We start from the raw sequence: 26,214 nt of genomic DNA, 5'->3' as shown, positions 1-26,214 counted from the left end.
ACACCCGTTCTGTCAGTCACATTCTGTTAAAGGTCCCCAAAGCGCACACATCCCTGGGTTGCTCGTCTTTTCACTTCGCTGCAGCTAGCGACTGGAACGAGCTGCAACAAACACTCAAACTGGACAGTAACCTCAATCTTTTTATTCAGACTCAATCATGGACACTCTTACTGACAATTATGGTTGCTTTGGGTGATGTATTGTTGTCTCTACCTTCTTGTCCTTTGTGCTGTTGTCTTTGCCCAATAATGTTTGTACCATGTTATGTGCTGCTACCATGTTGTCATGTTATGTTGCTACCATGCTGTGTTGTCATGTGTTGCTGCCTTGCTATATTGTGTTCTTAGGTCTCTCTTTATGTAGTGTTGTCTCTTGTCGTGATGTCTGTGTGTTGTCCTATATTTATATATTTGTCATGTTACTTTTAATCCCAGCCCCCGTCATTGTAAATAAGAATGTAACTGACTTGCCTAGTTAAATAAAGGTTACATATAAAAAATTAATAAGGTCAAGGAGGATCCAGGCTATAGTCTGGCTTAACCTCACTAATCCTGGCCAGAGGGATGGTGTTTTTCAGCAGCTAGAAGTTAGAACGACACCCTGGCTCTTTCTCAATTCGTCTTTCCAATAAGAGGTGAACCACCTCGGACCTTCTCCTCCAATGCATTTTGAGGAGGCGGTGAGGAGAGGTGTGGAATCAAGGAAAGGGACCCTGCCTGTTATTGGTATGGGACATGAGAAGAGCAGTGTACTTGGCATATAACATACACCTGGTGCGTGTGAAAAAAATAAGAAACTTTTTAGATTTATTTCTCAGGATCTACAGTTGAAGTTCGGAAGTTTACGTACACTTAGGTTGGAGTCTTTAAAACTCGTTTTTCAACTACTCCACCAATTTCTTGTTAACAAACTGTAGTTTTGACAAGTCGGTTAGGACATCTACTTTGTGCATGACACAAGTATTCCAACAACTGTTTACAGACGAGTATTTCATTTATAATTCACTGTATCACAATTCTAGTGGGTCAGAAGTTGACTGTGCCTTTTAAACAGCTTGTAAAATTCCGGAAAATTATGTCATGGCTTTAGAAGCTTCTGATAGGCTAATTGACCTCGTTTGAGTCAGTTGGCGATGTGCCAGTGGATGTATTTCAAGACCTACCTTCAAACTCAGTGCCTCTTTGCTTGACATCATTGGAAAATCAAAAGAAATCAGAGAAGAAAAAAATTGTAGACCTCCACAGGTCTGGTTCATCTTTGGGAGAAATTTCCAAACATCTGAAGGTGCCACGTTCATCTGTACAAACAATAGTACGCAAGTATAAACACCATGGGACCACGCAGCCGTCATACCGATCAGGAAGGCGACGCGTTCTGTCTCCCAGAGATGAATGTACTTTGGTGCGAAAAGTGCAAATCAATCCCAGAACAACATCAAAAGACCTTGTGAGGATGCTGGAGGAAAGGGTACAAAAGTTTCAATATCCACAGTAAAACGAGTCCTATATCAACATAACCTGAAAGGCCACTCAGCAAGGAAGAAGCCACTGCTCCAAAACCGCCATAAAAAAGCCAGACTACGGTTTGCAACTGCACATGGGTACAAAGATCATACTGTTTGGAGAAATGTCCTCTGGTCTGATGAAACAAAAATGGAACTGTTTCGCCGTAATGACCATCATTATGTTCGGAAGAAAAGGGGGAGACTTGCAAGCCGAAGAACACCATCCCAACCGTGAAGCACGGGGGTGGCAGCATCATGTTGTGGGGGTGCTTTGCTGCAGGATGGACTGGTGCACTTCACGAAATAGATGGAAACATGAGGTAGGAAAATTGTGGATATATTGAAGCAACATCTCAAGCCATCTTTCAGGAAGTTAAAGCTTGGTCGCAAATGGTTCTTCCAAATGGACAATGACTCCAAGCATACTTCCAAAGTTGTTGCAAAATGGCTTAAGGACAACAAATTCAAGGTATTGCGTGGCCATCACAAAGCCCTGACCTCAATCCTATAGAATTCTTTTGGTCAGAACTGAAAAAGCGTGTGCGAGCAAGGAGGCCTACAAACCTGACTTACACCAGGTCTGTCAGGAGGAATGGGCCAAACTTCACTCAACTTATTGTGGGAAGCTTGTGGAAGGCTACCCAAAACGTTTGACCCAAGTTAAACAATTTAAAGGCAATGCTACTAAATACTAATTGAGTGTATGTTAACTTCTGACCCACTGGGAATGTGATGAAATAAAACCTGAAGTAAATCATTCTCGCTACTATTATTCTGACATTTCACCTTCTTAAAATATAGTGGTGATCCTAACTGACCAGAGAAAGGGAATTTTTACTTGGATTAAATGTCAGGAATTGTGAGAAACTGAGTTTAAATGTATTTGGCTAAGGTGTATTTGGCTAAGGTGTAAACTTCCGACTTCAACTGTATATCTGGAAATGTAGACACCGCTTGTTTCTCAGCAACCTCACCCCTCATAGTCGATGTGAATAGGACCAACTATGGGTGTCTCCTGTGTGTTATCCCGAATGTACAACCAAACCCATCAGCTGTGCCCGTGACTAACGCCACATATTGCAACACGATCCCATTCCCAACATTGTCATGATTCTGTCTGTGCGTCGTGAAGTGCATCTCCAGAGTCCAAGGCTCTCTTGATTTGATCACCATTAGATATCATATCTGGTCTTTGTGTACTTTTCAGTGGGCTAGCATGATGAAGTGCTTGAAGTTCCAATCCAGCCATCCTACACGTCTGTCCCTGTTTATTTCCACGGTCCTGTTTAAACAGTGTGTGGCTCACTTGAATAAATAGGCATCTCAGGGATACAAACTATTCGGGATGTTATTCCCAACCCCCCCCCCCCCCTGTTTCCTTTCCCCCAGTGGTTTTGTCCACATGAATCAGCCTGCCCTCTTAAGGAGGGCTCAGTAATTATTTCCATTTGTGGGGGTAATGAATGGAAACTGGTGCCGTGCCTAAGGGCCAGGATGGAATTTAACTCCATGATTGTACTGCCAATTGATGATGGCTGTAACCGCAGAGTGTTATGAATTTGGCCCAAAGTAGGTCAGGCAAGGTCAGGGATCAAAAGGCGTGCCCATTTGATATGGTGTTATTTCAATTTTTGGCAGGGCTACAGACTGAGACCATTTAGTCACATTTTGTGACCCTTTAGCTGTGCAAGTAACATTTTTAAATTGGTCGCACTGGTGCAAGCTGCACATTCTACTTGGTCACCTCAATCAACACGTTCAAATTTTGGGGCAGATAAAACCATTAATTTGTTAAACAGTAAATTGCATTATCCTCATGATTCCTGTGTCTGCCCTGCTGCTGTGCCTGCCCGTTTAGCTGGGGCTTGCTGTTGTAATGTGCAAGCCTCACACACTCTGTCCCCCCTCATGATTGTATAATAGTGATGGGGGGGGGGGAAGTATCGGTTTTAGATATTAGCTATCGCTAGTCAGCTGTACTAGTGCCAAAACGCTGGTGTTTTACACCCTATAACTAATTTTCTCATGCTCTCGCTTGTCTGCAGCAGACATAATGAGCAATATGTTTGGAGCATCAGATCGCAGTATCGAATCACAATACATATAGAATTGTGAGAATCGCAATACATATCGTAATGGCACCTAGGTATCGTGATAATATCGTGTCGTCAGGTCAATGGCAATTCCCAGCCCTATTGTATAATATTTCAAAATACAATGGGGGGAAAAACACAACTTTGGAAGCAACTAGTGTTGCTATTAAAGAGAGAGACTGCCCCTAAAAAGCTATTTCTCGTTTTCAAAATGGCCCGTGTGTCCTAATATTCTAGTGTCAAAATTTGTTTCCAACTTTGTGGCAACAGTTTGCGGAATGACCTTTCCAGTTTCAGCATGACATTGCCCCCGTGCGAAATGCGAGGTCCAGAAATGGTTTGTCGAGATGGGTGTGGAAGAATTTGACTGGCCTGCACAGAGCCCTGACCTCAACCGCTTTGAACACCGTTGGGATGAATTGGAACGCCGACTGCGAGCCAGGTCTAAGCGCTCAACATCGGTGCCCAACCTCAGTAATGCTCTTGTGGCTGAATGGAAGCAAGTCCCTGCAACAATGTTCGAACATCTAGTGGAAAGCCTTCCCAGAAGAGTGGAGGCTGTTATGGCAGCAAAGGGGAGACCAACTCCATATTGATGTCCATGATTTTGGGATGAGATATTCAACAAGCAGGCGTGTGTGACACTGCAAATATGTTTAGGGGGTGCCACCAAATCATGGGCTGGTGCCACTAACTGAAACCGTTAGAGGCACCAGTGCCACCAGGGGAAAATGTTAGTGTGGAACTCTGCGTTGTGAGTTCGTGTCATTTTACACCTTGTTTTATTGACTTGGGAATTGACTCAGGGTATTTGCACTCTATTTGCATGGATCTACTATCCATTGACTTTCAACATGTAGTCTAGATTGTAAATGTTGCCACTCGCCAAGACTCCCAAGTTCAAAAGCAAGCTCAGTTCCAACTAGATGCCTAGTCACTAATCAGTGTAGTGATAAGCTGAAGTCCATCGGCAAGCATTCAAATGTTCAACCATGTAGAAGGCACTGGGTTCATTTGAAGTGTCTGTTTTAATCTGTTTAAGTATCTGAGTATAACACAAGCTGTACAGCATTCATATTTTGTCAGGCTGTGTTGTAACTATGTGTATGTGTGTCTCTCGCTCTTCCTAGGCTCCCATTCCCTTCGCTGACCCCATGGTTTGACCACCAGGATTAAAAATGAGCATTAGCAGTGATGAGGTCAACTTCCTGGTGTACAGATACCTGCAAGAGTCAGGTAAAACCCACATCTGATCTACAATGCCTTCGGAAAGTATTCCGACCCCTTTTTCTAACATTTTGTTACGTTATATAGCCTTATTCCAAAATGGATTTAAAAAAATCCTCATCAATCTACAAACTACCCCATAATGACAAAGCAAAAAAACGTTTTTTGGAAATGTTTAAAAAAATAAAAACGGAAATATCACATTTACATAAGTATTCAGACCCTTTACTCATTACTTTGTTGAAGCACGTTTGGCAGCGATTACAGCCTCGAGTCTTCTTGGGTATGATGCTACAAGCTTGGCACACCTGTATTTGGGGAGTTTCTCCCATTCTTCTCTGCAGATCCTCTTCAGCTCTGTCAGTTTGGATCTGGAGCATCGCTGCACAGCTATTTTCAAGTCTCTCCATAGATGTTAGATCGGGTTCAAGTCCGGGCTCAGGCTGAACCACTCAAGGACATTCAGCAGGACAACGACCCTAAGCACACAGCCAAGCCAACGCAGGAGTGGCTTCAGGACAATCTCTGAATTTGAACCTTCGCTCCAGTCTGAGGTCCTGAGCGCTCTGGCGCAGGTTTTTATCAAGTATCTTTCTGTACTTTGCTCCGTTCGTTTCCCTCGATCCTGACTAGTCTCCCTGCCGCTGAAAATCATCCCCACGGTATGATGCTTCACAGTATGGATGGTGCCAGGTTTGTCATTTACTGAGTGGCTTCCGTCTGGCCACTCTACCATAAAGGCCTGATTGGTGGAGGGCTGCAGAGATGGTTGTCCTTCTGCAAGGTTCTCCCATCTCCACAGAGGAACTCTGGAGCTCTGTCAGTGACCATCAGATTCTTGGTCATGGAAGTTTGGTCAGAAAGATGACCAAAGCCATTCTCCCCCAATTGCTTAGTTTGGCCGGGCGGCCAGCAGTTCCAAACTTCTTCCATTTAGGAATGATTGAGGCCAGCGTGTTCTTGCGGTTCTTCAATGCTGCAGAATCATTTTGGTACCCTTCCCCAGATCTGTGCCTCGACACAATCCTGTTTTTGAGCTCTACGGACAATTCCTTCGACCTCATGGCTTGGTTTTTGCTCTGACAGGTGACTACCTTTCCAAATCATGTCCAATTAATTGAGTTTAGCACAGGTGGACTCCAATAAAGGAAGATCAATGGAAACAGGATGCACCTGAAGGGGTCTGAATACTTTCCGAATGCACTGTATATCTACACACAAACATTTGGTATTTGTTATTATATTAGGATCACCATTAGCTGTTGCAAAAGCAGCAGCTACGCTTCCTGGGGTCCACACAAAACATGAAACATAATACAGAACATAATTAGACTCGAACAGCTCAAGGACAGAACTACATACATTTTTAAAAAGGCGCACACGGCCTACATATCATTGCATACACACAAACTGTCAAGGTCAAATAGGGGAGAGGTGTGGTGTTGCTTTCTGTTTTTTGAAACCATGTTTGCTGTTTATTTGAGAAATATGAGATGGAAGAAAGTTCCATGCAATAAGGGCTCTATATAATACTGTATGTCTTCTTGAATTTGTTCTGGATTTGGGGACTATGAAAAGACCCCTGGTGGCATGTCTGGTGGGATAAGTGTGTGTGTCAGAGCTGTGTACATTGACTATGCAAATAAATTGGGATTTTCAGCACATTAATGCTTCTTATAAAAAGAAGTGCTGTAGTCAGTCTGTCCTCAACTCTTAGCCAAGAGAGACTGGCATGCATAGTATTTATATCAGCCCTCTGATTACAATTAAGAGCAAAATGTGCCGCTCTATTCTGGGCCAGCTGCAGCATAACTAAGTTTTTCCTTGCACCGCTGGACCACACGACTGGACAATAATCAAGATTAGACTAAACTAGAGCCTGCAGAACTTGCTTTTTGGAGTGTGGTGTCAAAAAAGCAGAGCATGTCTTTATTACTGCCAGACCTCTCCCCGTCTTTGCAACCATTCAATCTATATGTTTTGACCAAGACAGTTTACAATGTAAGGTAACGCCAAGTAATTTAGTCTCCTCAACTTATTCAACAGCCACACCATTCATTACCAGATTCAGCTGGGATATAGCACTTAAGGAATGATTTGTACCAAATACAATGCTCTTAGTTTTGGAGATGTTCAGGACTAGTTTTTTACTGGCCACCCATTCCAAAACAGACTGCCACTCTTTGTTAAGGGTTTCAGTGATTTCATTAGCTGTGGTTGCTGATGGATATATGGTTGAATCATCAGCATACATGGACACATATGCTTTGTTTAATGCCAGTGGCAGGTCATTGGTAAAAATAGAAAAGAGTAGAGGGCCTAGAGAGCTGCCCTGCGGTACACCACACTTTACATGTTTGACATTAGAGAAGCTTCCATTAAAGAAAACCCTTTGAGTTATATTAGATTGCCAAATCGTGGATTCAGAACTGAGGTTGAAAAGCCATAACACACACGTTTTTTCAACAACAGGTTATGGTCAATATTATTATCAAAGGCTGCACTGAAATCTAACAGTACAGCTCCCACAATCTTATCAATTTCTTTCAACCAATCTTCAGTCATTTGTGTCAGTGCAGTACATGTTGAGTGCCCTTCTCTATAAGCATGCTGAAAGTCTTTGGTTAATTTGTTTACAGAGAAATAGCATTGTATTTGGTCAAACACAATTTTTTTCAACAGTTTGCTAAGAGCTGGCAGCAAGCTTATAGGTCTGCTGTTAGAACCAGTAAAGGCCGCTTTAACACTCTTGGGTAGCGGAATTACTTTGGCTTCCCTCCAGGCCTTAGGACAAAGACTTTCCTATAGTCTCAGATAAAAAAAAAAGATATGACAGATAGGAGTGGTTATCGAGTCAGCTACCGATTACATTGTGCTGTAGTCGGTTCCGGAAATAAGTGTCTAACCCTTTTGAAAATAGTTTTTTGAAATATTTGGGAAAGCAATACATTTTCCATTATCAGATCTGCAATTTATCTAGCTTAAATCCAGGGAAAATGCTTAATATCGCAAACATTTCAGCTACCATAATCCCCAAAATGAATCTTAACTGTGTGCGGCCCAGCGGGCAAAGCCAGTTCAATTCTTTATTACAACCAGACGTTGGTTGAAATTACATTATTATGATATAATTTCAACCAGTTTTGCCCGCTGAGTGTAAACTCTGCAAGGTGAATGTAAACAGTGATGCAGTGGTGTGGCGATTTGAAGGACAGTGGTGTGCAACTCATTTTCCCCTTCCTCTCGCTCCATCCTTCTGTCAGGCTTCTCCCACTCGGCGTTCACCTTTGGCATAGAAAGCCACATCAGCCAGTCCAATATCAACGGAGCCCTGGTTCCCCCTGCTGCCCTCATCTCCATCATCCAGAAGGGCCTGCAGTACGTGGAGGCAGAAGTCAGCATCAATGAGGTCAGTACCCACAATGCTAACTTTCCTATTTACTGACTGTACCCCAAACTAACCGGGTGGTATACCACATTTTACTATATACCGGTATTGATGTATTGACCGGTTTGGGTTTTTACTTTACAATCTATAACGGTATTTCAATGTTTGGTTGGTTAAATGTGATACGCAACTCAGGCAGGTATAATGCCCGTTTTTATAGTTTACTCCGTTTGCTACTTGAGTCGTCTTTCTCCCTCCTGCTGCATGCCACTTCCAAACACAAAGCCCTGCCCCTGTCACACAAGGAGAGAGCAGTTGTTCGACCAAGGAGTCACGAACACTTTCTTTTCGTTCACTCGGCAGTCTGCATGGTCAGATAGATGGAACAAGATGTTGGTGGAAAAAATGCCGCTTTCCATGTGTTCTATAATTACACAAACTAATAGTAGTTTGCAGACAGTAAGATACACTATCTGCTATTTTGTATTTTCTTAGCCATTTGTGACTAAAATAAATATTTTTAGCTGCTAATGCTAATTGCGAGTTAGCTGGCTAGCTAGCTTGCTAAATGTACTAAGAGTCAGAACAAATGTATAAAGCTAATACAGCCTGGTACCAGTGTTTCTGCAACAATATCTTAAATCCGAGAAGAATAGGTGAAACATATGTTAGCTAGCTACATGGTTTGAGAAAACATCTCATTACGGTCCCCTGGAAACATTGACCAACACTTTGGTCTCTACCCTGTCAATAATAAATTCATTTTCGTGTCAAACAACAATGCACAACAAATATTATGGCTGAACTCAAATGTGCTGGTTGATAAAATACCTGTATTTATGGGAAAGATGTTTGAAAAGGGTATTTTGTTTTTAACCTCTTGGGCACGTGAGACGGTAGCGTCCCACCTCTTCAACAGCCAGTGAAACTGCTGGGCGCCAAATTCAAATACAGAAATACTCCAACCACGGTGTCAGATTTTAAAAATGCTTTTTAGCGAAAGCATACCGTACGATTATTTGAGAACATAGCCCACTAGACAAATCATTACAAACAGTAGCCAGCCAAGTAGAACAGTTACATATGTCAGAAATAGAGATCAAATGAATCCCTTACCTTTGATCTTCATTTGGTTGCACTCAGCAGACATTCATTTACTTAATACAGGTTCCTTTTGTTCGATAAAGTCTCTTTATATCCAAAAACCCTGTCCCGCAGGTGCGATGTTTGGATGTACCAATCTTGTGCAGGTGTTGTTACACGTGGTCTGCCACTGCGAGGACGATCAGCTGTCCGTCCTGTCTCCCTGTAGCGCTTTCTTAGGCGTCTCACAGTATGGACATTGCAATTTGTTGCCCTGGCCACATCTGCAGTCCTCATGCCTCCTTGCAGCATATGCCGAAGGTACATTCACGCAGATGAGCAGGGACCCTGGGCATCTTTCTTTTGGTGTTTTTCAGAGTCAGTGAAAGGCCTCTTTAGCGTCCTAAGTTTTCATAACTGACCTTAATTTTCTACTGTCTGTAAGATGTTAGTGTCTTATCGACCGTCCCACAGGTGCATGTTCATGAATTGTTTATGGTTCATTGAACAAGCATGGGAAACCGTGTTTAAACCCTTTACAATGAAGATCTGTGAAGTTATTTGGATTTTTACGAATGATCTTTGAAAGACAGGGTCCTGAAAAGGGGATGGTTTTTTGTTGTTGCTGAGTTTATAAAACTACCCAAGATTCAAGACTTTGTGCATTTCAGCTAAAATTATTATATAGAATTCTTGCCACCAACAAAATGTTGAATATTTGGGGCATTCAATCATCGAAGCTCTGCAGATTTAGTTGTGAGGATACAGAATCAATAGACCATTTATTTTGGTATTGCCCTCAGGTAGGTCGCCTGTTTCTGGTCTCAGGTTCAGGAATGGCTGACAATGCAGAACATTGATCTAAAATAGACCCTATAAATAGTGCTGTTGGTAGATCTGGAGAGACCGGGTCAGTCAATTAATAATATACTAATATTCTTAGTAAAAGTATTTATCTTCCACTCGCTATCTTTGGATTCTATTTGATTAGATGGATTGAAATTGTATGTCAAACAGCACTGCATAGTTGAAAGATATATGGTGCGTATAAATCCGAAGAGGGTGGCCAGCAGAGATCTGAGGGAAGCAGAGGGCTGGGATATGGAATTGGAGACAAGTGGGAGTGGAGTTGCTGGGCGGGGGATAGAATGACGGTCAAAGATAAGTAAAAAAAAGAAGAAAAAAAATGAAGTCTGAATAAAACAAAACGTAAGTTTGAATGACGGTGTGGAACAGTGTTTTTACAGCTAATGCCTGTTTGCCAGAGGCTGATGCCGTTCTGCTGTTTGTACACATGCATATACACACACTCATTCAAATCTGCACGGACACACACACAGGTAAATAGTGCCATACATGCAGTTGGCTGTTACGATCTTTGTTGTCCTTGATGTCTTTGTTTTTTGCATTGTTTTCTGTTTTTTTCTCTCTTTTGTTTATTTTGTTGGTGCATGATGGGGGGGGGAGAAATGCAATATATTTTTGGGGGGGGGGGGGGCTTGGAGGGCATGATGGGGGGGGCTTGGAGGGCTGGCGGTTGGGAGCTTAGGCCGGTGGCTGATGGATCGCTGGTTCAGGTCCCCGTTTTTTGACCTTGTGAGATCTGTCGACGTGCACTTGAGCAGGGCGTTGACCCTGGTTGATTGTGTGTGTCGCTCTGGGTGGGAGTCTGTTGGATGACTAATGTGATGTAGTTGTTGAGTGGCTTTACGCAGGTATATTGTATGTTTTAATCATTCAATAATAAAGAAATAAATGCATTCAAGGAGCTCCCTGCCCACTATATTCCGCCAATAGTATGAGAATAATAATTATATGATTCAAACAGTTCAATTAACCAGGCCTAGATGTGTGCCCATATCATGCAGCCCTGCATGGCACAGTGTGGAAATTATAACAAAAGTGCAAGAAATGCAGAAATTGTTTAAAAGGCTGAATTTGGTTTGAACAGTATAAAACAGAATGGAGAAAGCCCCATTGCAGTCACTTACAATTTGTGTTGCCACCCTAGGGTTATATTTAGAACTTTTATTACCGTAATCAAAAACATAAAATAGCGTCGTACAGTCTAAAAAGGGAAAAATGCCGTGATATGATACTTAGGCTATATCGCCCAGCCCTATGTTAGACATTTCTGTTGAAATATTAGAAGGTTAAGAACGAAACATCAAATTTGAACTTTTGAGTGGAATTGCCCTTTTTTAATGAAAACGTTTCTGAACCTGTATCACTGGTCAATGGCAACTGCTGTGTTGAAACGCATGTCTCAGGTCGTGTTAATGCAGGATGATGCGTTTTTTTTACATAGAAAAGGAACGTTAAAATGTAGAAAAGTTCTTGCTGCATTTTGTAAACGGATATCTAAAGTGCTTCCTATTGAGAATTCAGTTGCACTTCTCCACTGGGATTACATTTATTTGCTCTTGGCATTGAACCACCGGACAGCGCTCTGACTGATGTATAGGTTAATTTTCTCTGGTGTATTTTTTTTCTCCAGTCCCAGATTTAAAATGCAAGATTTAACTTCAAACAAAACATTAGGAAATGTAGCTGGTTACATTCTTTCTATGATAAACCTAAAAAAATATGCATCGTTTTTGAAAAAAATACCTTGCTTTTTCTTTGTACGCTAATTTACTTGCGTGGCTGGTAGCCAAATAGATTAGCACTTCTTCTGTTGTCATCTGATTAAAAATGTTTTCTGCCTAATGTGTGTGTTGCACTAATGCATTTTGTGTGAAGAAAAACTAGTTGCATGCCCTGTATCACGCAATTGAAGCAAAAAAATAACTGACTTTCAATGTGAAACTAGGAATGGGCTTGAGTACTCAAACTGATGTCAAAACTCAATCTTTAACCCGGAGATCACTTTTTAAAATATTTTTTATACTGTAAACATTTTGGTCAATGTTGTCTTGAAGACAACGTTCATTTGCTTTGATTCTGGTGTTTCATTTGTGGGACACAAAAAAAAAACAGGCCAGGCATCACACGGTTCTGCTGCCTAAATTCCCTTTCCCCTCTGTCTCACTAGCTCGTTTGTGTCTCACTAACTCGTTTTTCGTCTGTCCGCGCCCTTTACACAGAAGCGCTGAGTGCGCCTACAGAAATAAAAACGTATCTAACTGATGGGATACACAAGCTACATTTTTTGCACAAATTCAAAATGGACTGGTTGAAGTAGGGAAATATGTGTTCCCACAATGAGCTGCAGTTTTGGTATAACTACGTAATTTTCCTCTTAGGCTACTTTGTGGTTATCACTAGTTACCACAGCCACAAAGTCAAAGTTGGCTATCGTAAAAATTCACGACGACAGAAATTTGCTGAATTTGTACTTTTCTGTGTGAAAAACGTATAATCCTGCATTAACGCGATATGTGTCTCCCTCTGAATCAAAAAGGTGTGGGGGGCTTCCATAATTGACATCCACGTCTTCGGCGCCCAGGGAACAGTGGGTTAACTGCCTTGCTCGGCCAGAATGACAGATTTTTACATTGTCAGCTCGGGGATTCGATCCAGAAACCTTTCGGTTACTGGCCCAACGCTCTAACCACTAGGCTAGCTGCCACCATTTTGAAGATTATGTTCCACGATATAATATAACCAGTTACAGTTTCAATAATTAATGTTAAATGGCACTTGTTTTTCATTAACTGGATATATGAGGCAATTAGGAATCGTTATCTGTAATGGTTTTTTGATAAATTAGGCATTGTTGCACACTGTTGGCATATAGATAAATGTGCACATTTTTTCCCTTGTTCTAAAAATAGCTCATGCGAGTACTTGTACAGTCAAAGGCCAAATGCCCATTCCTATATGCAATGCAGATTAAATCGCAGATTTATTTGACGGTCAGCGTTTTGAAAATGCAGATTTCTGAAAGTTAATGCTGCGACCCCTGTATCATGTCACCCAGGATGGCACTCTGTTTGACGGGCGGCCCATCGAGTCGCTGTCTCTGATCGATGCTGTGATGCCCGATGTGGTGCAGACACGGCAGCAGGCCTACCGGGAAAAGCTGGCCCATCAGCAGCAGGCAGCTGGGGCTGGCAGCGCCAGTGGCACCCAGGGCCCCCAGCCCAGCGGCACCAAGAACGGAGAGGGTGGAACCGCTGCCAACGGCGAGGAGAATGGTGCCCACGCCTTAGCAAGTGAGCAGAACCTTTCATTATGACACCTCTTTTATTTTTGTTGAATTTTACATTAATAGTTAACATGATATCATAACCAGGGTTGGGTTCAATTCCAATTTTATTTGAAATTCCAATTCCATTTTTTTATTAACTTATGAAGGGAATTCTATTGAATTCAAGTTTTGGAATTGTGTTGAATTGTAAAAACATTTAGTCAGTTAATGAAATTAATGCACTTAGTATCAAATTTACTGCAGGATTTGTTAGAAATAATTACAACTGATTTTGTATATTTCTAGTATAGCGAAGCTGTCTGAACATTGACATTATCGGCCTGAAAGCCTGAGGGAATTGAAATCAAATTGGAATTTGGGGAATTCTTGGGGATAATATTGAACTAGAAATGTAATTCACCTAACATTGGACTTGAGAGGACTTGAATTGTCTCTGAATTCAAAGACTGACCTAGAGTTTGAATTGAATTAAATGGAATTTATTGGAAGAGGGAATTGAATTAAGATTGGATTTGTTTAACCCCCGGTCATAACAGTACAAATGATTTACAATACATAGAGCTACATAATCACCTCGAGTTTAAAGCACAACCTTTTCCTCTCCAAATCATTCCTACTAACACTAGCGTAGGTTTAGCTGCTACTTGACAAGCCGGACCAATGAAAATATCGAGGTTTCTTCCGTCATGCATTTTTACAGTGGTCGAAACTCCCTTCAGCCAATGCTTACATCAATCCTACACTTTTAAATGATAATCAGGGAATGTTCAAGTGCACAGTTGGGAGATTTAGGGCGTAGCCCAAGACCTCAATGTGATGGTAAGCGGACAAGATGGATATAATCCATTTGATACAAAGTTGAGTCCTCTATCTAACTCTATGGTGTATTCCATCACCTCCCCTCCAGACCACCATGCAGACATGATGGAGGTGGACGGGGACGTTGAGATTCCCCAGAACAAGGCCATGGTGCTGCGTGGCCACGAGTCCGAGGTGTTCATCTGTGCCTGGAACCCCGTCAATGACCTGCTCGCCTCAGGGTACAGAACCGACTCCTTTATCCTTCTGTTTCTTTTCTCTTTCTAACTTCTCTTTCTCTCTCCTTCGGTTTCACTGTCTGCCTTCTCTCCTACTCCTCTCCTTTTTCTCTCACCTTCCTATCACTCACTGTCTCCTTCTACTTCTCTATCCCTGTTTCTAGAGAAAGACAGCCTAAAGTTAAATGCTTTTTGTTCATGAAGTAAATTCCCCCTTCATATAGCATTGACAGTTTTCATGCGTTGACCTACATTTTGATGAGCAGAACTTAATCAAGGAAGTTTACAACAGAGTGTTGGTGGTAAACTTAAGATAAAGCATGTGTATATTTGGCAGGCTTACGTACTCGCACATCTAATTTAATCCTGAAAAGTGTGTTTTTATTAGCCCTTTACACACGTACCCGTATACAGTTTGAAAATTTTAGATTTGGCACTAATACGTGCCTAAATTGGAACGTAGTGGCTGTACAGTAACCTGCTATACATGACGTCAGAGCTCTCCTCAGTGTGATTTATTTTAAACAGGGCTCAATTTGGTGAGTTGAAAGACAATGTTTTCAGAGACACACAGACAGATGTTCAATTTAGTTTATTCTGCATGTTCTTTGGGATTTTATAAACGGATGAACAATTCCACATTGAACGTTGCATGGTGATGAATTACGGCCATGACATCTGTTTGGTGAGTAGGCCTAGGCTTAATGATTCTGTTCCGAACAGAATGAGCCGCCGTTGGTTTATTGTGAAGGAAACTTGCCGCAGCAAATGCACCTGAATGCACTCATGACTCTTTCTATGCGCGCACAAATTACGACCTGTTTCTCTGAATCGCCTTGTGAAAGCCTAACACTGTAAGATCGTATTTTATTAACTAGTCAGGTTGGCAATAGAGCAAGCGTTCAAATCATGTCCACCTGACCCAGATTGCTATTTAAAATGGACCGCTTTTGGATTGCGTAAACAACAGTAATTGTGTGATGTCGGGGATGCAGGGTTGTGTTCCAAACGAAACAACTACAAGTGTGCTTGCTCTAGCTCCTCAACGGCCCAGCTAGGAGAGCTCTTTTTTTTTTTCTTTTTTTTTATTACTTATTTGACACTTCTTTTAGTCATAAAAGTGTATTGAAAATGCTTAGGAACTTCGTACGCTTTGGAGATGTGTGTGGCCACTTGGAGACACCAGTTAGTCCTCTCACTCAAACACTTTTTTTTTTTTTTTTAATCTTATGTTGCACCTACCCCACATTTTCCAGGAATTAGTCTTGTCATTTCACTGAATGTATCCAGAGTATTTTAAGATTCAATTTAGCCCTATTGCTATAGTCCAATTCCCACGAGTGTAAAGGGTTAATGATGCTATGTTTTAGGCTGACAAGCAGCCAAAGAAGTTGCACATTAGACGACAGTGTGTAACGTGTGTGTGTGTGTGTGTGTGCGCGCGCAGGTCTGGGGATTCAACGGCGCGGATCTGGAACCTGAGTGAGAACAGCACAGGCAGCTCCACCCAGCTGGTGCTGAGACACTGCATACGGGAGGGGGGTCAGGACGTACCCAGCAACAAAGACGTCACCTCACTGGACTGGAATGTGGGTTAGAGAGAGAATGTGTGTGTGTGTTTTGAGGGGTGGGGGCAGACAGACTGTGTGTGTACACACTCTGGTGTGCGTGTGTGTCTCGGCTGCCAAATGCATTCTCTGGCAGCGCTTCCCAACCGGATATATGGGACGGCTTCGTTCCCTCCCATGGAAAATGCAGGGCTTTCACTACCGCTACTCAGAATATAGACTTACAGTAGAGCAGGCTGTCATTTCTCCCTGCTCTACAAGTTGCTGGAGGCTACTGAACCAGCATTTTTAAGTACTTTTGGCCAAATCACAACTCGAGATAATTAGGAAAAACTGACTTTCTCAAATGTTTGTCATCAGGAGATTTAAGCTAAGATTTGAGTAATTCACAAATCTCAAGTTAGGATCAGTGCCATGTTTTGTCCTAATTTGGGGTGCAACAGAAACCCAGAACTTCAGGTTATTGAAAAGGTTTGGTTTTGGTCCCAAAAATGACTGAGGATTTTCTATCTTTCAGAGTGAGGGTACGCTCCTAGCCACAGGCTCATACGATGGCTTTGCCAGAATATGGACTAAAGACGGTAAGCAATTTAAAGATACACTATGGGCATGCTAATTGTTTACGTAAAATGTTGGCTTGAATCCTTAGTTTTAGACGAACAATATAAGCTTTTGCTCACAGGCGAGGGGAGGAGTGACGCTGTCTGTCCAATTAGGTCATTATGGACAATATTTCTGTCCATTTAGGGGACCCCTTTGTGTGGCTCAAGAGCAACCTCGAAGGCAAAAGTTCCGTATTGCCTCTTTTTTTTAATGTCAGAAGTTTCACATCTCAACATTTCTAAACACATTCACAGATGGTCTAAAGTACTGTTCTCTTGCTAAACAAGCACCATGACATGTTTTTTGCAGGTAACCTCGCCAGTACCTTGGGCCAGCACAAAGGTCCTATATTTGCCCTCAAATGGAATAAGAAAGGCAACTTTATCCTCAGTGCAGGAGTAGATAAGGTAAGATAATGGTTTGTGTGTTACAGGTCCAATGCAGACATTTGTATCTACATTTTTACTCAGAAAGGATTTGATATTAAGTGCCTTACTGTGATTGTTTCTTTTCGGGCCATTTTCATTGAAAATGAATATAGCTTCTTAGCAAAGAGCAATTTCTCAATTAAGATTTTTGCTAGGACTGTCTGGTTGTTGTCTGAGTGGGGAGGGGAAAACTAGCTGTTATTGGCTGAGAGGTTTGGAACTCTCTTTCTTATTGGTCTATTTAACTAATTTACTGGCAGGCCAAAAAAACAACTCTTGAACTAAAAGGGCTTTATCATAATTGTAACAATTTCACAGTATTATTCCAAACTCATAGTGAAAATACCATGAGTGTACAAAACATTAAGAACAACCCCTCCCCCCTACTCATTCCAGTGTTTTTCTTTATCTTTACTATGTTCTACATTGATGAAGACATCAAAACAATGAAATAACACATTGAATCATGTAGTACCTAAAAAAGTATAGTTGAGATTCTTCAAAGTAACCACCCGTTTGCCTTGGATGACAGCTTTGCACACTCTTGGCATTTCTCAACCAGCTTCACCTGGAATGCTTTTCCAACCGTCTTGAATGAGTTCCCACATATGCTGAGCACTTTTCCTTCACTCTGCGGTCCAACTCATCCCAAAACATCTGAATTGGGTTGAGGTCAGGTGAAGTTGGAGGCCAGGTCATCTAATGCAGAACTCCATCACCCTCCTTCTTGGTCAAATAGCCCTCACACAGCCTGGAGGTGTGTTTTGGGTCATTATCCATGCTGGTTAAGTGTGCCTTGAATTCTAAATAAATCACAAACAGTGTCACCAGCAAAGCACCATCATACCACCTTCTCCATGCTTCACAGTGGGAACCACACATGCGTAGATCATCGGTTCACCTACTTAGCGTCTCACAAAGACAGCATTTTCACTTTTGGATAAATAGCATGCCCAAATTCAACTGCCTGCTACCCCTCCCCAGAATATAAGATATGCATTATTATTAGATTTGGATAGAAAACACTCTGAGGTTTCTAAAACTGTTTGAATGATGTCTGTGAGTATTACATAACTTATGTAGCAGGCAAAACCCCGAGAACAAACCATTCAGATTTTTTTGAGGTCACTGTCTTTTCAATGAGTTTTCATTGGGACACCAGATTTCTAAGGGACTTGTTTGCAGTTCCTACCGCTTCCACTAAATGTCACCAGTCTTTGGAAATTGGTTGAGGTTATTCCTTTGTGTAATGAAGAAGTACGGCCATCGTAAATGAGGGTCACTTGAAGTAAATTGTATTCTTTTTGTATTGAAAACAGATCATCCCGTCTTCAAATTGATCGATTATTAACGTTTATAAATACCTAACGTTGTATTGCAAAAGTAGTTTGAAATGTTTTGGTAAAGTTTACATGTAACTTTTGATATATTTTGTAGTGATGTTGCGCAAGTTGGAAGCTGTGTTTTTCTGGATGAAACGCGCCAAATAAATTGACATTTTGGATATACATCGACGGAATTAATCGAATAAAAGGACTATTTGTGATGTTTATGGGAGATATTGGAGTGCTAAAAAAATAATTTTGTCAAAAGTAAGGCATGAATTATATTATTCCTGCGTTTTGTGTCGTGCCTGCCGTGTTGAAATATGCTACTCTCTTTGTTTACTGTTGTGCTATCATCAGATAATAGCATCTTATGCTTTCGCCAAAAAGCTTTTTTGAAATCTGACATGTTGGCTGGATTCACAACGAGTGTAGCTTTAATTTGGTATCTTACATGTGTGATTTAATGAAAGTTAGATTTTTATATAATTTTATTTGAATATGGCGCTCTGTATTTCCCCTGGCTATTGGCCAGGTGGGATGATTGCGTCCCACCTACCCCAGAGAGGTTAAACTAGGGAAATTGTGTCACTTCTCTTGCGTTAATTGCACGCAGAGTCAGGATATATGCAACAGTTTGGGCCGCCTGGCTCGTTGCGAACTAATTTGCCAGAATTTTACGTAATTATGACTTAACATTGAAGGTTGTGCAATGTAACAGCAATATTTAGACTTATAGATGCCACCCGTTAGATAAAATACAGAACGGTTCCGTATTTCACTGAAAGAATAAACGTTTTGTTTTCGAAATGATAGTTTCCGGATTTGACCATATTAATGACCTAAGGCTCGTATTTCTGTGCGTTATTATATTATAATTAAGTCTATGATTTTATAGAGCAGTCTGACTGAGCGGTGGTAGGCAGCAGCATGCTCGTAAGCATTCCTTCAAACAGCACTTTACTGCGTTTGCCAGCAGCTCTTAGTAATGCTTCAAGCATTGCACTGTTTATGACTTCAAGCCTATCAACTCCCGAGATTAGGCTGGCAATACTATAGTGCCTATAAGAACATCCAATAGTCAAAGGTATATGAAATACAAATGGTATAGAGAGAGAGAGTCCTATAATAACTACAACCTAAAACTTCTTACCTGGGAATATTGAAGACTCATGTTAAAAGGAAACACCAGCTTTCATATGTTCTGAGAAAGGAACTTAAATGTTAGCTTTTTTACATGGCACATATTGCACTTTTAGTTTCTTCTCCAACACTTTGTTTTTGCATTATTTAAACCAAATTGAACATGTTTCATTATTTATTTGAGACTAAATTGATTTTAGTGATGTATTATATTAAGTTAAAATAAAAGTGTTCATTCCGTATTGTTGTAATTGTTATTATTACAAAAATATATATAAAAATTGGCCGACGTAATTAGTATCGGCTTTTTTTGGTCCTCCAATAATCGGTATCGGCGTTGAAAAATCATAATCGATCCACCTCTATTACTACATGATTCCATATGTGTCATTTCATAGTTTTGATGTCTTCACTATTATTCTACAATGTAAAAAATAAAGAGAACCTTGGAATGAGTATGTGGAGAAAGCCATTTAAGAATAGAAGAAACCAGATGTTTTTTTCCATTTGGATTTAACATCCCTTTAATATGTAATTGCTTTGTCATGGTATTGTCATTTTGTCACACACATGACGAAAAGCCTCTGACAATGTATCCTTCTCTCGTTTAGACCACGATCATTTGGGATGCTCACACAGGGGAGGCCAAGCAGCAATTTCCCTTTCACTCAGCGCCGGCCCTGGACGTGGACTGGCAGAGCAACAACACGTTTGCCTCCTGCAGCACGGACATGTGCATCCATGTGTGTAAGCTGGGCCAGGACCGGCCAGTCAAGACCTTCCAGGGACACACGGTAAGACCTGAGACTGGACTGGCTCTCTGGCCTGGGTGCATCTCGATAGTCTCTTCTCCCTGTCACGTTAACAATGGTTGCGTTAACACAGGCAGACCAATTCTGATCTTTTACTCAGTTATTTGCAAAATATCTAATCTGATTGGTCAAAACATCAGAATTAGCCTGCCTGTGTATACGCGGCCATTGTGACTGACATTGATTAATCTCAGTAGTCTAAAGTGGCACCCTCTAGTTCAAACGCATTGATCTGAATATAGAGGATAGGTGAAATCTTTTGCCCATCCTGTTTCGTCACATCACTGCAGGAAGTGCCTGTGTACGTGCACCCTGTTTGTGCACTACCTATATTATAAAGTTCACAAAATGTTTCCTTGTATCCTCCCTCCCTCATAATCCCTTTCTCTTTTCCCTCTAGAATGAAGTGAACGCAATCAAGTGGGATCCTACGGGGAGTCTGCTGGCCTCCTGCTCTGACGACATGACACTCAAGGTCAGTACACACAGCTCACACACAACTTCCTAACTACTGCCAAATATGTAATTTCATGGAGTAGGAACGGTACAAAATAAGTGTTATCGGGGTCCACTTTTGGCTGTAGTTTAAGCCGTAACTAGAATCTCTTCTTCCCTAGTCGGTACATATAATTGATTGGAGTACTCACGTCTCTCTCTCTCTTCTCCCCTCCATCTCTACCAGATCTGGAGTATGAAGCAGGACTCGTGTGTCCACGACCTGCAGGCCCACAGTAAGGAGATCTACACCATCAAGTGGAGCCCCACGGGGCCCGGGACCAACAACCCCAATGCCAATCTGATGCTGGCCAGGTAATACAAGGCTAGGAACCACTCCAACTCCCAGCATGCCTCTGAGGTTTGGGCTAATAAGGGGTTTTGTGTCAAACAAATACATTTAGGATCTGTACATGATGGAGTCATGTATGTTCATTCTATGCTTCTCAATCTGTTACGTTCGGTTTGCCCCAACTGAATAGATCCCAGGATAGTCACTGTAATCAAATGAAAGTGAATGGTTCTTCTCTCCCTCTTTCCTCTCCTCCTCTCCTTTTACTCTCCTAAATTGCTTCGGGGCGCTGCACTGGGACTGACCCTGTACTCCCTCCCGAGTGTGTTGTCTGCTTTTCTGTGGCGTCTTGGAGGTTAGGTGCAGAGCAAAAAATGCATTTCCTTTCCAAGATGGACACTAAAGTCTTATTCCCCCCCCCCCCCCCCCCCCCCAGTGCGTCGTTTGACTCGACTGTGCGCCTGTGGGACGTGGAGCGCGGCGTGTGCATCCACACGCTCACCCGCCACCAAGAGCCCGTCTACAGTGTGGCCTTCAGCCCCGACGGGCGCCACCTAGCCAGCGGCTCCTTCGACAAGTGTGTCCACATCTGGAACACACAGGTACGGGATGGACTGACACACACACACACGCTCTTCTAACTCATTTGTCATTCACATCTCAAGACCTACTGTTTATTGCAGGGCTGGTCTGATGGTCGATGCATGGGTTTGAATATTTAGGTCCAAATCCTAACTTGAGATCTGAGTGCAAAACTCTGACTTTCACTTAAATCATGCGTTGATTTCAACCGGGGATTTGTTCTAACTATTCTCAAGTAAGGATTCAGCCCTAAGTGAGATGCATGTACAACATGATTGAAATTGACTTGTCCTCAGTTCTCCTGCTTATCATTGTTTTGCTGATCACATCCCTGTCTGTCTGTCCGTACAGACGGGTGCTTTAGTTCACAGCTACAGGGGAACAGGGGGCATCTTCGAGGTGTGCTGGAACGCTACGGGGGACAAAGTGGGAGCCAGCGCGTCAGATGGATCAGTAAGTCACCAAACACCTCTTCATGGCCGGGAGTTATTTTCCTGATTTCAGAAGGAACTGAGAAGGAGAAAATATTAGACCACAGTTAAAAGCTATATCTAGGGTCCCAAGTTTGGCTTCATTTATGGTCACTGTTCATGATCACCTATTAGTGACACCTATATATGGATAATGGCACTGTGGTAATAGCAACTCGCATGCCCAGCCCACCTGAGGATCTGTCTTTTTTCAGCCTGTGTTTTTGAGAGGTGCCAAATCCAATTCTCACTTCAATCTCGCTGGATTGATTGCTTTCATTTTACTCATCATACTCTTTCATACCTGTTGTTTTTTCCCCCCCTGTTAACGTTACGACCGAGAAAATGTTTAATTGACCTGTTTTATTTTATTTTTTATTTCACCTTTATTTAACCAGGTAGGCTAGTTGAGAACAAGTTCTCATTTGCAACTGCGACCTGGCCAAGATAAAGCATAGCAGTGTGAACAGACAACACAGAGTTACACATGGAGTAAACAATAAACAAGTCAATAACATGGTAGAAAAAAGAGAATCTATATACAATGTGTGCAAAAGGCATGAGGTAGGCAATAAATCGAATAATTACAATTTAGCAGATTAACACTGGAGTAATAAATCATCAGATGATCATGTGCAAGAAGAGATACTGGTGTGCGAAAGAGCAGAAAAGTAAATAAATAAAAGCAGTATGGGGGTGAGGTAGGTAAATTGGGTGGGTAGTTTACAGATGGACTATGTACAGCTGCAGCGATCGGTTAGCTGCTCGGATAGCAGATTTTTAAAGTTGTTGAGGGAGATAAAAGTCTCCAACTTCAGAGATTTTTGCAATTCGTTCCAGTCGCAGGCAGCAGAGAACTGGAAGGAAAGGCGTCCAAATGAGGTTTTGGCTTTAGGGATGATCAGTGAGATACACCTGCTGGAGCGCGTGCTACGGGTGGGTGTAGCCATCGTGACCAGTGAACTGAGATAAGGCGGCACTTTACCTAGCATAGCCTTGTAGATGACCTGGAGCCAGTGGGTCTGACGACGAACATGTAGCGAGGGCCAGCCGACTAGGGCATACAGGTCGCAGTGGTGGGTCGTATAAGGTGCTTTAGTAACAAAACGGATGGCACTGTGATAAACTGCATCCAGTTTGCTGAGTAGAGTATTGGAAGCTATTTTGTAGATGACATCGCCGAAGTCGAGGATCGGTAGGATAGTCAGTTTTACTAGGGTAAGTTTGGCGGCGTGAGTGAAGGAGGCTTTGTTGCGGAATAGAAAGCCGACTCTAGATTTGATTTTGGATTGGAGATGTTTGATATGAGTCTGGAAGGAGAGTTTGCAGTCTAGCCAGACACCTAGGTACTTATAGATGTCCACATATTCTAGGTCGGAATCGTCCAGGGTGGTGATGCTAGTCGGGCGTGCCGGTGCAGGCAGCGAACGGTTGAAAAGCATGCATTTGGTTTTACTAGCGTTTAAGGGCAGTTGGAGGCCACGGAAGGAGTGTTGTATGGCAAACACACCCCGGTAATGGCTGAAATGGGCTCAATGGAATACATCGTTTTTCCAGTGAATCTATATGAATGCTAAAGCTTCGTCAGGGATTTAACACATCTCGACACTTGCATCACACGAAATAACTTTTTTCAATTACACAAAAAAAAGTTCTCATTTGATACAGTTGAAATGTTTGCAAATTAGATGAGCTGAAATGAAAAACTTCCGAAAATGAACACTCGGATTATAGTGATATTATATCTGATCTCGCAAACAATGAAAGTGTGTATACTGTAGATGGGTGTAATCTAGAGCCGAGCGTGTTGATTTTTTTAATCAGAGCGTATCCTGCTATTGACACGCTTGTTGAATTATGCAACAGAACGTGACAACAGTAATTAGAGGCAGTCTAGAAAAGTGTAGGTAGGCTTAAACGGAGGACGTTTTTGTGGTTGTAAGCCCTATTCCACCTAGGGTTGTGGCGGGTCCTGAAATTGTCAGCCAGTGACTGTCAAGCAAATAACTGCCAGTCTCACAGTAATTGACCGTTAATTAGCATAACCAAGTTTAGAATCTCCTGGCTTCCACACACATCTTACAAGCCACTGACGCAAACCTTTGGAACATCTACATTTACATTTTTTTTTAAAAAGTCTACGAAATCTATTTAATATAGTCTACGCCATCACAATATATCCATGATTTATTTTAGACCGGTCTAAAGAAAGTTGACATGAAGGAAATGTAATCCATTTCAGAAGAACAGAATAGCGTACTCTGAGTTGTCCTTATGTTAGGCCCTGATCTGGCTGTGCCATATGGCTGTGGGCTACACTAGTTCATTTAGCAGATTTGCTTAGAATTCCATGGCTTTATTTTTTAAATAATTTTATAGTATGAAGAATACAATTGAACAAAGCTTCATAAAATGGAAACAATATTTTCTCAACGATTTCAAAGGAAGTGCGCACATGCGACTATTCTGTGTCGAGCGGTTAACGAAGAAATGGTATATGCTTAACTTTAATTGTGATACAAAGGTTGGGCTATATGTTTTGATGTTTAATACATTCTAAGGCTGCATGGTGAGACTAATGATGATTTGGAAAAAGTCGGAAGCTGCACACCATCAGTCTCCCATTCACAATTTGACAAGCACTTGATAATATTCTCACCAGGCCTTGAATTTCCCGGCGGAATCCCCCTTGTGTGGCCCTTAAAAAAAAATCCATGCCTCTTGCGGCCAAAGTGGCCATTGTGCCCTTGGCCTGAATATGATAGGCTAATTGTAATTCCCTTCTCACGGCTGCCGTGCTCCGATGCACCTCTCAAGGGACAACGGAGCGCTGAGTACCAGGCAGTAAGCAAGTTTGGTAGGCTGCTGATGTCCATCCGCAACATCGGAGCTTGGAGAAGCCTAGTTGCCGTGACTAAACGGCCACGTGGAATTTGACTGCTGTCATGACTCGTGGTCCCGTGTGGCTCAGTTGGTAGAGCATGGCACTTGCAACGGCCAGGGTTGTGGGTTCGATTCCTGCGGGGGACCAGTACTGAGAAAATGTATGCACTCACTACTACTGTAAGTCGCTCTGGATAAGAGAGTCTGAAATGACAAATGTAAAAATGTGACACAAGATATTAAATAAATACCTGATACCATTTGAAAATAGACTTGAGTATACAAAACATTCTCTTTCCATGACATAGACTGACCAGGTGAATGCTATGATCCCACCTGTTAAATCCACTTCAATCAGAGTAGATGGAGGGGAGGAGATGGGTTAAAGAAGGATTTTTAAGCCTTGAGACATGGATTATGTGTGCCATGCGTCAGGCACTCCGGTTTGTGTCAAGAACTGAAATGCTGCTGGTTTTTTCACGCTCATCAGTTTCCCGTGTGTATCAAGAATGGTCCACCACCCAAAGGACTTCCAGCCAACTTAACACAACTGTTGGAAGCATCAAAATGGGCCAGCATCCTTGTGGAACGCTTTCGACACCTATGTCCTGACGAAATAAGGCTGTTCTGAGTGCAAAAGGGGAGGGGTTGCAACTCAATATTAGCAAAGTGTACCTAATGTTTGGTAAACTCAGTGTATATGTGTAGTCTAAGGAGAGAAAAAAAGGAACATTTGTCTAATTTGAAAACCTGATTTCCCACCAAAATCCATGAACATCATTCATTATTTGTCCGTTACTGTAAAATGTTTTATGTGCTATAATTCATTAAATACATGATGGATTTAAGACTTTTTTTATCGTTGCAAATTATCTCTAGATGTAGGTCCTCTGTTGGTAGGGCATGGCACTAACAATGCCAAGATGGTGGGTTAGATTCCCGGGACCACCAGGAATCTAACTACCTATCCAGTTTCCAGTATCTGTTTCATTCATCAAGTGTCAGTATTACAGCTAGAGCAGTAAACAATGTTTTTTTTATGTCCATAGTTGCAGCTGTGGAGTAATTAATCAAATAGATAGGCTTGAGCATCTACGGATAATCTGTAAGGGATTGTCCTAGTACAGT

The 26,214-nt window shown here is 41.9% G+C and overlaps 1 protein-coding gene across 2 annotated transcripts in view; it reads left to right on the top strand.

Moving 5' to 3' along the window:
* Positions 1-26,214, top strand: part of LOC129814379 (F-box-like/WD repeat-containing protein TBL1XR1) — a 37,148-nt gene that overhangs the window by 6,462 nt on the left and 4,472 nt on the right. For both annotated transcript variants that reach the window (XM_055867475.1, XM_055867476.1), the window contains exons 3-14: positions 4,728-4,833; positions 8,088-8,233; positions 13,218-13,452; positions 14,356-14,488; positions 15,933-16,074; positions 16,571-16,634; positions 16,966-17,063; positions 20,164-20,346; positions 20,765-20,839; positions 21,047-21,174; positions 21,588-21,753; positions 22,085-22,186. In XM_055867475.1, the coding sequence (XP_055723450.1) occupies positions 4,776-4,833; positions 8,088-8,233; positions 13,218-13,452; positions 14,356-14,488; positions 15,933-16,074; positions 16,571-16,634; positions 16,966-17,063; positions 20,164-20,346; positions 20,765-20,839; positions 21,047-21,174; positions 21,588-21,753; positions 22,085-22,186 (1,530 nt within the window). In that variant the 5' untranslated portion in view covers positions 4,728-4,775. The remainder of the gene's footprint in view (positions 1-4,727; positions 4,834-8,087; positions 8,234-13,217; positions 13,453-14,355; positions 14,489-15,932; positions 16,075-16,570; positions 16,635-16,965; positions 17,064-20,163; positions 20,347-20,764; positions 20,840-21,046; positions 21,175-21,587; positions 21,754-22,084; positions 22,187-26,214) is intronic.

The sequence above is a fragment of the Salvelinus fontinalis genome, chromosome 17, assembly GCF_029448725.1.
Source record: "Salvelinus fontinalis isolate EN_2023a chromosome 17, ASM2944872v1, whole genome shotgun sequence".
Classification (NCBI taxonomy): domain Eukaryota; kingdom Metazoa; phylum Chordata; class Actinopteri; order Salmoniformes; family Salmonidae; genus Salvelinus; species Salvelinus fontinalis.
Note: the sequence above shows the minus strand (reverse complement) of the source record. Positions and strands in the feature narration are given on the sequence as shown.